Genomic DNA, 15,426 nt, shown 5'->3' with positions numbered 1-15,426 from the left:
GGTATACTTTGCCTTGGGCCTTCCAGTTCCCCATACTCCCTTTGGACTGAGTAAGAGGGATGGTTTACGTAATGGTTATCTAATTCTTCAGATAAGGGGGGGAAACTTACTGATAAATGCACTTCAAATCTGAATCATATAAACCTGACAAACAGCTAGGGCGAAGTGATATAGTAGAAGAGCACTAGACAAGGGGTCTAGAAAACTATGTTCACAGTCTAACCCTCTTTCTATGGGTTGTGAGCTTCATGAACTTAAGATTTGAGTCTTAGTATTTCAGTTCTCTCAGCCATCAAAGGGGAATGAGACTACCCGACTGGTTATTTAGGGGAGAGCAAGAAGAGATAAGGAATGTCAAGCAGTGCCTGCAATTTGCTAGGAAGTTAATAAATTTAAAATTAATCTTAATACAAGCAGTCACCAAATAGCGTGCTCGGATTCAGTTCCATGATAAAAAATAAAACAAATCCAAAGTCATCTATCGCCAATAACATCTTGACCAATTGCCGTCCTCAGTTTTGAATACGTGATTGCTTCAGTACATTTATAAATTTGTATTTTTCTCTTCTCTAAGCATAAAAGCATATTTCTTCATTGTAGAGAGTTTTGATGATAAAAATACATAGGAGGAAGCAGAAAAAAAAAAACCTCACTTATTTTTTTACCACCTGGAAATATATCATGTTAAAATTCTGAAATATTTCTTCCTTCTGGTATTTTGTCTTTCTGTACATATATAGTAAGCTGCATCTCTAGAAAGATAAACCCAGATATATTTTTTAAATTGATATGATGTTAAATATAGATTTGATTTATGTTTTGTCTAGTAATATCCATAAAGATTACTTTTAAATGCCTATGTTAACAATATATAATACGGAATTGTCACTTTCTTCTTTTCTCCATCAAAATTATGCTGTTCTTAAAAAGTTTTTTTTATGGAAATGTTTATTATTTTCTACTTGTTGCTTATTTCCATTCTCCACTTAAAGAATATGCTCAGAGACTATCAACAACATTTAAGCAGGCAGCAATGGGGGGAGAAAACATTTATCTATAATGCTAGTCTAAGTGTAACAATGAATTCTTTCATCTTGATTCTAAGCTCTAAGTCTGCTCTGAGGTCTTTGAAGTACCCACTTGGGCTATAGCCACTCAGAAACTCAACAAAATAAATGGTTTGAAGCAAACAAAAATATAAACCCTAAATCTTTCCCAGCTTTGCATAATCATCATATTCACTTACTTTTGACTATATTTGCCTTTAGAGAGGTTAGGTTAACCAAACTGTCTCCCTGATTTTCATTTTTATGTTTGATCCTCTGACAGTGACTTCTGAGCACAGGGCCGTTTTCCCAAATATTTAAATATTTGGCAAAGATTTAACAATTCTCAGTTTTATTACTGAGAATAACTTTTAAATAATTTAATGATCATTGTAATGATAACATGGATCTCTTTACTATTTTTCAAAATTATTTTAAAATAATATTTGTTTACGCATTGGAATAGCCAAATAATTGAATTAAGTTTCTTGATTTTCTTTTTAAGTAATCTTTACTGTGTCTAAACTCTCTGCCTCATGGTAAAAATACCCAGATTATACAATCTCTGATCCCATTTTGGGGAAGCCGTTGAAGATTCCTCCAAAGTGTCATTTGTCACATGGAGAGAGGATTACTCCAGAACCCTTAATTTTTTTATTGAAAATAAATACTGAGTACACGCTATGTCTTAGACATTGAGAGTATAGCAGTGAAGTCTAGACAAAGTCCCAGTTCACAAGGTGCTTATGCTTCAAAGGGAAGAACAGAATAATGTATAAATTAATAATTTGCTAGATGATTTTATTAACTCTTAGATATTTATTATTTTGTAAGAGGTACATTCTCTTTTTTCATCTTGTTAACATATAAATGAACATCTTAATCTCTAAATAGCATAGCATTTAGTAGGATTTTTGTTGTTGTTGGTAATGGTTTTTGTTTTGTTTTGTGTTTTGATTTTTGATGATTTAGTATACTCAGTCTGAACATTGCTAAATAGGGATTAAAGTGAGATTTTTGGAGTTGTTCACAAAATTGGCCAGATTTAAACCAGTAATTTCAATGTGATGTATCTGATACATTTTGAAATATATTTTATACACTCATCTGAGCAACATATTATAATAAAATGTGAATGCTAAATATCATGGATTAGCATTCTCTGACCATTGGAACCAAATTACTTTAATAATAGCAATATATTTATATTCCTGTCATTGAAGTCATTGTTTCCATTTTTTACATTCAGAAGTTTATATTTTGATTTTTTTATCCCTGTGGGACATTTCTTTTTATATCTGAAATATGTCTTCAAATGTATTTATTCCCTTTTCAGGAATTTGCTGCACTGACAAAAGAACTCAATGCTTGTAGGGAACAACTTCTAGAAAAGGAAGAAGAAATTTCTGAACTGAAAGCTGAAAGAAACAACACAAGAGTAAGTATAAAACTGCCTCTGCTTGGAATTAATTCCATATACAATGCAGTGACTTATCTCTTGTATACTCATACAAATAAAATATTTTAAAGCTTGAGGAAGACTTTAAGCAGATACTAACTCATAGTGTGTTATTTAAAGTTAAGGAGAATATTCTATAAAACTCAAAACAGGAAGGCCGGAAACCTAAATTACAGTCTCAGCTACTAAATCACTATGTTGCCTTAGAAAATGTTTTTATTCCTCTTTCTTTTGCTTTATTTGAGATTAAAAAGAAGGGCTGGATTTCAGTAGTGAGTTTCAAACTTCCAAACTGTTGTATTGGAGTAAGGGACCAATACCCCAGAGGCTGGAAGTGGGCAGAAGAGGTGAGGCTTAAGAGGGTGTAAGTTTCAATTGTGGGGTGATGTGAGGGAGTGGCTGCGCATTGGTCCTCGCTTCACTCCAGCAAAGTATTTATTAAAAAAGAAAAAAAAGAGAGAATGTATAAAACCACTGGAGCAGAACTCTCCTAATTAAGAGAGGCATACCTTTTCTATTTCAGAAGATGATTGAGATTTCCAGTTCTGATGTTCTGATTTCATGATACTGATGGGCTTTACTGTATTCTGTTCTTGGAAACTCATATATTCTTTCAGTCTTATGCCCTGTGACATTAAAGTCCAGAATTTGATCAAAGATGCTGCATTTTCTCATTCAGAAGGAAAAGTCACTAAATTTCATAAAATATATAAATCACCAGATTACCTATAAATTTCTTTACTAAAAACACTTCTGTGTGGATATATAACTCAATTTCAACATGAAGTAGGTGAAAAATATTTTCAGGGTTACAACGCTCTCAGATTAATACTATAAAATGAGAAAGTGAGGTATAGTTAATAGTGTATTCATTTTATGCTTGGACTTAGAAAGTAACATAAAAATAATACCTCCACAAACAGTGAGCTTGTGCCTTTAATGAGAAGTATGCATTGTATGAATAATGGCTATATGATCAAACTCGATTTATCTCCTTATTCTTAGGGGTCTTATTTTATGGTAAAGAGAATTCACACAGCATACACACAAGGAATTGGTTTTCTATTTTTTATTATTTTTTTTAATGTTTATTTATTTTTGAGACAGAGAGCACAAGCAGAGGAGGAGCAGAGAAAGAGGGAGATACAGAATCTGAAGTAGGCTCCAGGCTCTGAGCTGTCAGCACAGAGCCTGATGCAGGCTCCAACTCAAAAGCCGTGAGATCATGACCTGAATGGAACTCAGACAACTTAACCGACTGAGCCACCGAGGCCCCCCAAGGAATTGATTTTCATTGAGACTTTGATGAGCCAGTTACATGGGCTGCCTCAAAGAGAACACAACAAAGACAGTTTAGATCATGTTATCGGGTGTCAGACGAATTTTTTCTATTTTTTTCACCCTTGATTTTTAAGTTGTAATTTTTTGTGCAAATTTAAAATTTATTTCTGCCATGAGATTTATTCTGCCCTATTTCACTATTTTCCATTTTAATGCTTTAGGCTACATTCCCTGCTGTAGCACAGTACAGCCAAATGTAAAAGTAGGATCCGGAAACTGAACATGGAGGGAAATGCAAACTTCTTGGTAGACTTTCAACTAATTCTCATATTTAAAATACACCAGAAACTCTTCTTTTAGCTATGTATTTCTTCTTTATACAGTTTTTTTTTCCCTACAGCCCTTTACTCCTTCTTAATGCCTATGAGGGACACATTATAATTACCCCCACTTTACAGAGGAGGCAACTGCTCAGAAAAAGGCATATAACTTGCCAGAACTTACACAGTGAATAGATAGAAGAGAAGGCATTTGAAAGCTAAGGCAGTCTAACTTCAGAGCCTGTGCCTTTAGCCATGAGACCACTGGCATAATTACTCAAGTTACGTCCATGGAAAAAAAAAAAAACAACAACAACTAAGATTTACAACAGCTTAGAGAAGACATTGCCTAAGAATAAACCATTGCAATATGGAGTGAGTACCTCATTCCTTCCTGATTGTGACTAATTTCAGAGAACTAGGAAGCATCATCCATACAATATTCATCATATTACACTCCACGAGGTCCAGGAGTACCTGCAGCTGTTACACCTGCAAAGGAACCTTGGAGGATACAGGAAGTAAGGCAAGCTGTACTTGAAATACCTCTTCAGGGGTCAAAGTGAGAAAGATAGAAATATTAAATTCCAGTAGGGTAAGAGAAGCCATTGATTTTAAACATGACTTTGAACATGAATGATATTTGCTTTGAAACCATAAATAGAGCAGAAAAACACTTTTTCCACGTTCCTTAAAGCAGTTGTGTGGAGGACTTTTGTTGTTGATTAAACCAAGGAAAAAAGATTTATGGAACCTTCTTTGTGCAAAGTATCAATTACATATCAACTTCCTAAGTTACATAATCACCTATCACCCTCCCCCAAAAAATATCCAGGGCTAAAAATCAAACATATCTTCTTCCTTCCCCCATAATGCCCTCTCAATGTTGTAAAATGTAATACTTTTTATAAATTTATGTAATAATTTCTCCTTCTACATGTCTACATGTTCTGTTTTTTGTTGTTGTTGGGGTTTTTTGTTTTGTTTTGTTTTTCCCTGCTGTAAACACCACTATTTAGTCATAGAGAAAGAGCTACAGAATTTGCTCTTGGTTTATATTGTGAGGCGGTTTAAAGTAGAAGTGAGTGTCTCCATTTCCAGCATTCTGATACCATTCTCTTTCCATGTTGGCGAGTTAACATCTGCTCATGAATTGAGATAAATAACAACAACAAAAAAAGTCCGCAGAGAACTCATAAGAGGATAGAGTATTTGTGTTAATTTTGAGTATCATCAAAACAATAAATGAGACAGGGCTCTACTATATAATATTTGAATGAATTAAGAATATATGTGTCAGAGGGAATTCAATAAATGATTTATTGGATATAGCAATTAATAATAATGATCATATTATACTAGCTAACATTAATTACATGTGAACTGTTTTCTAAATGTTTTGTATGTTTAACTCACTTTATCCTTACAGAAATCTCATTATTCCCATTTAATTGATTGTAAAACTAACATATAAATAATTTGCCCCAGGCCACCCAGCTTATAAGTGACACATTTAGGGTATCTACTTCTCAGCTTAACCACAGGATATATATTTAAGAGACCATATTCCTAATGTCACTTGCAAATCATACATGATACAAGGGTTGTGTTTAGGAAAAAAGGAGAGTTTGTCCATTTTTCTATAGTTCAGTTCTAATGTTCAGTAATTTATTCTGTATCAATTGTTTGCAAATTGATAAATACGAGGTATTTATTCTGATGTCAGAGCTGAAAGTTGTGGCCATTTATCATTTTGTCACTATAGTAACACCTGGTCCCCAGCTCAAAAATATGAATGAATGAAAGAAATCAAAGTAATCAGTAAATTCAGTTGCCTCAAGTAATTAAATTTAGGACATCCAAATAAAAGTCATCCTAATATTATTAATTACCATGCAAAAGTAGAAATTTCAAAAATTGTAGAGAATATTTATAAAAACATTCAAAAAACTTTACTGTTTAATATTATCACACTGTAAGTGTAGAAAAATGATTAGGCAAAATTTGTTATTTTTTCTTTTTTTTAATTTTTATTTACTTACTTATTTACTTATTTATTTATTTATTTTTATTTTAGAAAAAGCAAGAAAGCAGGGGAGAGGGACTGAGGGGGAGAGGGAGAGAGACTCTTAAGCAGGCTCTCTACTCAGATCAGAGTAGGATGTGGGGCTGAATCGCACGACCCTGGGACCATGACTGGAGCTGAAATCAAAAGTCCAATGGACACTCATCTGACTGAGCCACCCAGGCACCCCAAAAATTTGTTGTTTCTAAAACTTTTCTGACCATACTTAGGCAAATTATATTTATACAAAATAATTTACTCCTGCCATTATTTCAACATAACTCAGATCGACTACTAAACCTTATCATGTTTTAGTAGAATTAATTAGTAAAAAGCTAAAAGAAAACCAGAAATAATAAACCAGTTATTGTTTCTTAATATCAGAGTGGAGAATTTTTATTGTTTTGGAACCATTTTAACTGTTTTTGTGGCTGAAGATTTCAAAGAATGTTTTATGTTATTGGCAGTGTTTTAGAAAGTAGCTATTGCATGACTTTGTAAAAGAAATTATGAGGCATTCTTAATGTCAATTATAAATAGTAAAGCTATAATTTTATCTTATAGGTCACCAACTAAAAGACTTAATTATCTTCAATTCAAATTAAAGACCTAATTTGAAACATTCCTTAAAATGCCCTTACTTTTGTTTTGAGCCAAGAAATTATACAAATAAACGCTTAATTACAATGAGACCCCTTCCATTACTAAAGAGAAGCTTCCCATTTTTGACAAACTTCTCTCTACACTAGTTAATAAAATCCCTTCAAACATACTTCCTCCATGAGTAGAAAGTACAGGCCAATTGAAAGGAAGACCCTAGCAGTTGAAGGCAGGTGAAGACACATGTGCGTGCATATGTGCTTGTATCTGAAAGTGCTCTGATAGGATATGATAAGCAGAAGATGACACATAACTAACATATAACATAACTAAGGACATAACTAATAGCACAACTTTTGCCACATGAGACCTAAGCATTTACATAGAACTGTAGGGGATGGTAAACAGTATTTGAGGGTAGAGGATGTTAAGTACACTGAGCACAAAAGCAACTAGTTTGAAGTTTCTCATTCTCAGATGTTAGTGATGTATTATGTGGCCGTATTACAGCAGCCAAATTTAGTATACAGTCCAGAATGTATTTCTACTTGAATGTCATTTGTGATTGAAAATAATTTCACACTCAGGGTACCTGGGTGGCTCAGTTGGTTAATCATCCGACTTCAGCTCAGGTCATGATCTCACGTTCATGAGTTCGAGCCCTGTGCCAGGCTCTGTGCTGACAGCTTGGAGCCTGGAGCCTGCTTCAGATTCTGTGTCTCCCTCTCTCTCTGACCTCCTCTGCTCATGTTCTGTGGCTCTCTCTCTCAAAAATAAATAAACATTAAAAAAAAATTTTAAAAAGGAAAAGAATTAATTTCACATAGGTTAGGTGGAATTTAAATGTAATAACAAGTTGTATAATTTTAGAAATTTAGTTCAAAAATTTCCAATGATGCAATATGTACATATGCATATATTATATGTTTGTGTATATGTGTGTATATATATAAACCATGGTCATTAAAAAAATTTTTTTAACATTTATTCATCTTTGAGAGACAGAGAGAGACAGAGCGCAAGTGGGGGTAGGTCAGAGACAGAGGGTGACACAGAATCTGAAGCAGGCTCCAAGCTCTGAGCTGTTAGCACAGAGCCCAACGTGGGGCTTGAACCTACAAACTGTGAGATCATGACCTGAGCTGAAGTCAGATGCTTAACTGAGAGCTACCCAGGCGCCCCTAATCTGTGGTCATTTGAAATGAATTACACTGTAGAACTAGTGGCCATTTATGTAGTCCCTGCAGTCTTTTGAGTACACCAGGGAGAGTGCCTTCGGCAAGATTTATTAAATATTAGAAAAAGAGTAGTTCTTAGCAGAATGCCTGGGTGGCTCAGTTGGCTGAGAGTCCAAATCTTGATTCAGGCTCAGGTCATGATCCCAGGGTCATGGGGATTAAGCCCCCTGTTTTGGGCTCCATGCTAAGCGTGGCTTCTCTCTCCCTTGGCCCCTCTCCCCTGTTCATGTGCCCTCTCTCTCTCTCTCTCTCTCTCTCAAAATAAATAAATAAATAAAAGTGTAGCTCCTAGCAAAGGTGTGTAATTAGTAGATTATTAGTGGTATCTTATTGAATTCCTCTTTATTTTTCATTTATTTAAATTTGTAAGCTTCAAAGCTGTAGGTATACGCTAGATTTGAACATTTTTGGCCACATTCTCTAGGCTAGATAAGTTACATTTATCTTACTTCAATTCAACAAGTGAGTATTAAGCACATATTCTATAGAATATTTTCCTAAGTATTGAGGAGTATTCAGGAGCCCTTAGTATTCAGTAACTATTGAGGAATATTCAGTATTCTTAAGCCCTTAAGAAGTCTGTTTTTTTGTTTTGTTTTGTTTTGTTTTAATTTTTTTCCAACGTTTATTTATTTTTGGGACAGAGAGAGACAGAGCATGAACGGGGAAGGGGCAGAGAGAGAGGGAGACACAGAATCAGAAGCAAGATCCAGGCTCTGAGCCATCAGCCCAGAGCCTGACGTGGGGCTCGAACTCACGGACCGCGAGATCGTGACCTGGCTGAAGTCGGATGCTTAACCGACTGCGCCACCCAGGCGCCCCAAGAAGTCTGTTTTAAAGAACACATTATTTTGTGTTATTATTAGATAGATGAAAGTTCCTAATTGCATAAAGCAGTACAGCTTAACTGTATTAATCAAGAAGACATTAATTAAGGAATATGAGAAATCTCTAAACATAGCTTCTGTGCACAATGTCTAGGACCATATTTCTTAGCCTTGTGGGTTTTCCTTACATTCCCAGACCCGGAAACATGCAGCCTCTAGTACCACCTGTGCCAACAAAATGGACCCACATGCTAGCAAGTTTCTTCATCTGGCTCCCTTCAGAATCTGCCCTATGTGGGTGACTCTGGTTGGCTGACTCTTAAGTCACATGTCTGCCACCTAGTGGTTAAACATGCCTGAGAAATGTTTTGAATCTAGTATTGGGAGGATGACATTCAGAATGCAGAGAACTATCAAAGATGGAGGATATGTTCAAAAAATTGGGGGCAACCACAAATACATCTCCACTACAACTTTTGTTGTACTCTTCCATATTAAAATTCTAAACAGCAGCGGTACTGACATATATCTATCCAGCAATACAACTATACTTGAACATAAACAAAATCACCTTTTCTCAAAAAAGAAAGTCCATGAATGTAGCTACATAACCAGGGTTCGTCCATATGTATACTCTTGCTCTAATTAAATCTCAATCATATCTTAATATTCTATAACCTACTGACTACTTTAAGTGTTAATCAGAATCAAGTAACCAATATAAAATAAAGAGGGAGAATAATATACATTATGTATATATAATATAACAAAAAAAATCCCCCTTTCTCCAGCTGGTCAAAAAGTCCTAATAGCAGTTATAAATTCCAGTTCTAAACCTCAGTTCTTGGACTTCTGTAGATGAACTGATATATATTCATCACCAGCTCTAAGTACATAATTTCAGGATGTTAACCTCCCAGCCTAGCACTGTGTTATCTCCAAGATTGAATTAAGACAGACTCTTCTTTGGATCCTTTAACCGTTCTATAGAATCACCTGCTTCTGAATGATGTGATAGTGTAGTGAAACCAGGCTGGAGGCATCAGTCAGTTGCATTACCCCCTTTACTTTAAAATGTGGTTTTTTTTTGGTCAGAAGTAATGTTGTGTATGATAAGACTGTAAGCAAAAATCTTGATAAAATGGTATTGCCAGTAGAAGCATAGCCATTAGAGAAGGCAAATCCATATCCAGAAAAAAAAAAAACATTTTTACATTAAGAAAAGGTAGACACCCCCTCCTTGACGGAAGGGATTTGATGTGATCTGCTTGCATCAAGGTGACTAGCCTGGCCTCTAGGTGGACTGTTATCATGTCAGGGGTTCAAGACTGATGGTTGCAGCTGGTCACTTGGCCATTCAGCTGTGGTGGTAACCCTATCAACCTTAATGATGAGAAGCCCATTTTGCCAGGTCAATGAATAACTTCTATCCCTGAAACCATGGTCACTTTTCTATACCCATTGAACAAATATTGTGGTGGCCAGAGAAATAGGCTGATATCCACAAGGTGATTAATTTTTGTCTAGCATATTGTTGAACTAACTAGTCCTAGTTCAGAGGTAACATCCAAGAAATTTGGTATTTTCTTTTCCTCAGTACTGTTACCATGCTAAATAGTTGAGGGTTCTTTTAGAGAATATCTTTTGATTAGCTATTGCTTCATAACAGACCACACTAAAATTTAACCTCAGAAACAACATTATACTGTACTCACCAATTCAATGGGTCAGGGATTCAGAAAGGGCACAGTAATGATGGCCCTTCTCCGCTCTGTAATGTTTGGGCTCGCAACCCGATGACTTGATGGCTAGTGACAATGATATGCTGGTAAATGATCTATTTTACCAGAAAAAAATTAAAAAGCACTAACCTATAGTATTTGGAATTCCCATGGTTTTAATACTCCCATGGTGGCTGACTTCAGGCTACCAACATGATATCACTGAAAGCTGAGAAGTGAAATGATGCACAATAGGGAACCAACCTGTGGTATTTCTACCTTCAGATGCAATAGACGTAAACACCCCAAAGAGTGTAGATAATGGTAAAATACTTAGGAATTTTATTAAAAATTTGGAATTTAGTAAAATAATTAGGAGTTAATACATTTTGAGTGTTTATTATCTTTTCAAATTTTGTTTATTTAATTATAAGCTTACATAATTTAAGCTTCAACAATAACTGTGTTTAACCACCAGCTCACAGAATTCCTGAAAATTAACAATCCCCTCTAACAAGCTGGTATGGGCCAGTGTCAGCACACCATTTGAGGCGGATAACTCGAGTATCTGGACTCTGCAAAGTCTGCTTGGGAGCAACCTATTTCTCATAGGTTCTAGGGCTCTGTGTGAACTTAACGCTGCTTATTTCTCCAACACCTCTGATGTTAGCCTTTCCCTGACAAACTTTGCTTTAACCACACCAGTCTATTTTCAGTTCCTCGATATGCCCAGCCGTGCCCTCTTCCAGGAGTTTTCTTCCTCTGGCTCTTCATTTGGCCAGCTCTTTCTCATCTTTTAAGTCTCAGTTTCAATATCATCCTCTCAATGAAACATCTGTTTACTGCTCTATGCAAAGTAAGTCTCTCCTCTTTTCAGCTCCCATAACTCTCTGTTTTAGGGTTAAGTTTGTACAAACTCCCATAACCTACGTGAAACAGCTCGGATTTAACCAGTGCACACACGTATCTGTAGACTTCAAGAGAGTAGAATACCATGAATATAATCAAAGATTGAGAAATAAAAGGAAAGCTCTTTGAAAACATTGTGTCATTTCACACGGAAGAACTATTAATATTATTTCGACCCTTAAATATGATCCCTACCTATTGATCTATACATTTAGGGTCTCAGTTATTTGTGTTCTTCTGTGCCAATGCATGGCAAAGTTTTCTGACACTTCGAACCATAACTACTGATGGTGAATGTAGAGAAATTAATTTATTAAGAACTAAGAAATGTGACACTAATATGTGACACCGAATCGAACAATGACATTGTGAAAACCAAGCATTTTTACTACTTTAGGAAATGTAAGCTTTAGGAAAACTCCTGAAAAAAATATGTTTTCTTTATTTCTTTCCATCCCAGTATCTTATATCTGCTTTTTCCTTTTTTGTTTGAGTAACTTCTGCTTTATTTTACATAGGCATTTGTTAGCCTATCCTTTTCACTACCCTTCTGAAAATCTCTCCCACAAAACTTCCTGCTCATATATTATTCTTCCCTGACCAAAATATTAATAACTGAGAAGTTAACCCAGCAGTTTTTTTTTTTCAGGTATCTTTGTTTTTAGCAGCAGAACTGCCTTATTAAACTAAACAAAGGTGAGGCCCCAATTCAGAAAACATTTTTATTTTTTTAAGTTTATTTATTTATCCTGAGAGAGACTGAGATAGCATGGCTGGAAGAGGGGCAGAGAGAGAGGGAGACAGAGAATCCCAAGCAGGCTCTGCACCGTCAGCATAGAGCCCAGTGAGGCTTTCGAACTCACAAAACTGTGAGATCATGTCCTGAGCCAAAACCAAGAGTCGAATGCTTAACCGACTGAGCCACCCAGTCGCCCCACACAAAACATTTGAAAGTAAAATTTCTTTAGGTCTGGAACAGACTGAGACACTGTTCACTGGACTTTCATGGCCCCAGAGGCTACTCTGGGTGAGTGTAGGTTCCCAAGTAGACCGTTATTTAAAAACCTCTTTTCCCCAAATGACTATTGCAAAACCTCAGTTCCTATATTCCACTTGGTTGCATCTACTTTTTATTATGTAACCTAAGAATTAATTGTAAATAAAATTATTAGTGATTTTCACTGTGATTTTTATAGCAACATGTGATTATAACTATTACTATAATCACTATACAAATGTGATTATCACTATAATCACATTCAGAGCAACATAATTATGCTCATTTCTTTCAATTCAACAATTTTAAATGACCAAATGTGTATGAAGTTAGTTGTGACTTTTAATACTCTTCTAACAAAATCATCATGCATTGTGCAATGTTCTTCAATAATTACTCTTTTTGATCACATCTGTTTTGTGTTCTATTTCTACTGAGCTCATGCTGAAATTATTAAATTTTCTAAAAGGATGAATAAGAATTTACATTACATTTTTTAAATGATTAATTCCATTATATGATAGAGATGCAGTTTTATGGACCTTTAATGCCTTTTATGGACCCTGGCTTAGATTCAGGTGTGTGCTTCTTTGCTGCTACCTGTGGTAAACTCTGAGGTTATCATGAGATGCTAGGTAAAGCTGCAATCTTTTCAGATAGAAGTCATTCGTAAGTATTAGTAACTTGTGTTCATAAGATAATTGCATTTAGGGTAATTACATTTTCTGTTACGCCCAATAGCTGTTACTGGAGCACTTGGAATGCCTGGTGTCACGACACGAAAGGTCGCTAAGAATGACGGTGGTAAAACGGCAAGCCCAGTCCCCCTCGGGAGTGTCCAGTGAAGTCGAGGTTCTCAAGGCACTGAAATCTTTGTTTGAGCACCACAAGGCCTTGGATGAAAAGGTAGAGTATTTAGAAAGGTTGATTACAGTTTTATGTGTCGATTGTACCTCAGTGAAGCTGAAATTTAAAAAAATAAAATAAACTGCAGCTACCAATTTTAAAGAGTATTGACAGGAGATTTCAAGCTTCACTGTGCTTTCGTCATGAGCATCAGGTTCCTTGTCTTCATCCATGACTCAGCTGACTCCTGACGTAAATGAGTACAGAGAAACACGTTTGAATTATAGGAAAATCATTTTTATAACTGCAGCTGGATTATTGTGTGTATATTGGTGATGCTCATAACCCTGTTTTTTTTTAATACCACCGAATCTATGGCTTATCAAGTTACACTTTTATTGTGGTGCATTATGGTTCTAGTCCAGATGGCCATTTGAAATTTAATATTGTCATTCAGTCTCCCTCTCTCTCCTTCTCTTTCTCTCCTCCCAGCCCCTCTCTGAAATGCATGTCTATAGATCCCAACACAGAAGACCACTAACTGGAAATTCAACTTATCTTGAAGTATAAATTGGATGTATACTCTAACCTTTGGAGGTTTATATTAGAAGCATACATTTTATTCGATCTCTGATACCTTCTGAGTATATATTCTGAGTATATATTTTGAGGAATCTCTGAATATAACAGCATAAGGTATCAGTGGAGAAAACCTGCTTTAGGTCTTTTTAAAAAAGTGGCAGTAAGCTTCTTTTAGCTGTTACTCAAAAAACTTCGACTGACATAAATAAGCCAATATGATGATAATATCCTTGAGAGATTAATAAGGCTTATGACATGATTTTAATTTTGTGAAATGTTACAGAATTAACTTTTTAAAATTAATAAAGCTTTAGGATTTTGTAGAGTGGGAATTGGGGCACTTCAATTAGAAAGTACCTGATAAGTTCTGAGTATTAAAATCCAAATGAGAGATTATTACCCGGTTATATCTAGGTTTTAAGTATGCAGACACTTGTGCTCTGGTTAAAATTTATGTACATATATACTTTTATCACTGGTCTTTCAGATGGTCTTAGACCAGGGTATTATGTGAAGTATGTGCATAAGGATAACTATAATTCTACCTTCTAGATTGTTAAGAAGAAATTGTAGCTTATTTTTCATTTTAGCCATGAGAGGAAAGTAGTTTATGAATAATTTTGAGTAAGATAGAAATTGAAATTATATAAAGATCCTTGATAAATATAATATCACTACTATCAAGTATCAAATACTTAATATGTTTGATGTCTAAGTTCATATTCCCTTTATTATTAAAAAAATACATTGTTAAGAATTTGCAAGACTTCATACTTATGGAATGTCTATTGTAAGTCAGACAGATATTTGACAAACAAAAATAGATAAGACATTTTCCTTACGACTGAGGAGTTCAAAGTTATTGCTAGAGATTCACGTGTCAATAATGGGTAATGTTAAGAAACAGTATGTACAGTGCAATAGGGAGCCACAGGAAAAGTGACTAATTCCACTTGAGAAAGTGATTTTAAAAAGTTCAAGAATGTCTTCACAGAGGGTATGACATTTGGACTTGAATATTAGAGAATGTGTAGGAGTTTTTTAAGCAGAGTAATGAAGATACTCTGAGCAACAGGATCAATATGTAAAATAACCCAGATGTATAAGAAGAGCATGGCCTATCCAGAGAAAATGTAATACTTTTGAATGCCTTGAATGAAAGTGCTTGAGAATGTGTGATCTTAGAAGTTCCCTATATGCACTCCCACATCACTTGAGTGGTATCTTATGAAAGAATGGATGCAAGGCAGTAAACAGTATTCAGGACAAATAACCTGATGGGTGTGAGTACATTTAAGAAGAAAATAGTTGTTGCACAACTTAGACCAGACAAATAATCTACTATGTAGACATTCAGTGAGTTTAGCATAACTAAATGAAGCATTTTATACTATGGCGCTAGGAGTTGTAATAGTATGTACTAACTCACTAGAAGTTCCAGGGACATTAGTTAGTTCATAGGCAACTGAACTGATTATCAGCTAAGTATTGTTGAACAGTCTAAAGGAAAAGTGTTATGAGCTTGGATTCTGGAG

The 15,426-nt window shown here is 35.2% G+C and overlaps 1 protein-coding gene across 13 annotated transcripts in view; it reads left to right on the top strand.

Annotated features, from left to right (window-relative positions):
• Nucleotides 1-15,426, top strand: part of PPFIA2 (PTPRF interacting protein alpha 2) — a 479,591-nt gene that overhangs the window by 276,544 nt on the left and 187,621 nt on the right. For all 13 annotated transcript variants that reach the window (XM_043561607.1, XM_043561611.1, XM_043561608.1 and 10 more), the window contains 2 exons: nucleotides 2,383-2,484; nucleotides 13,205-13,369. In XM_043561607.1, the coding sequence (XP_043417542.1) occupies nucleotides 2,383-2,484; nucleotides 13,205-13,369 (267 nt within the window). The remainder of the gene's footprint in view (nucleotides 1-2,382; nucleotides 2,485-13,204; nucleotides 13,370-15,426) is intronic.

This window comes from Prionailurus bengalensis, chromosome B4 (assembly GCF_016509475.1).
Source record: "Prionailurus bengalensis isolate Pbe53 chromosome B4, Fcat_Pben_1.1_paternal_pri, whole genome shotgun sequence".
NCBI lineage: Eukaryota > Metazoa > Chordata > Mammalia > Carnivora > Felidae > Prionailurus > Prionailurus bengalensis.
This window is presented reverse-complemented; position numbering and strand designations above follow the sequence as displayed.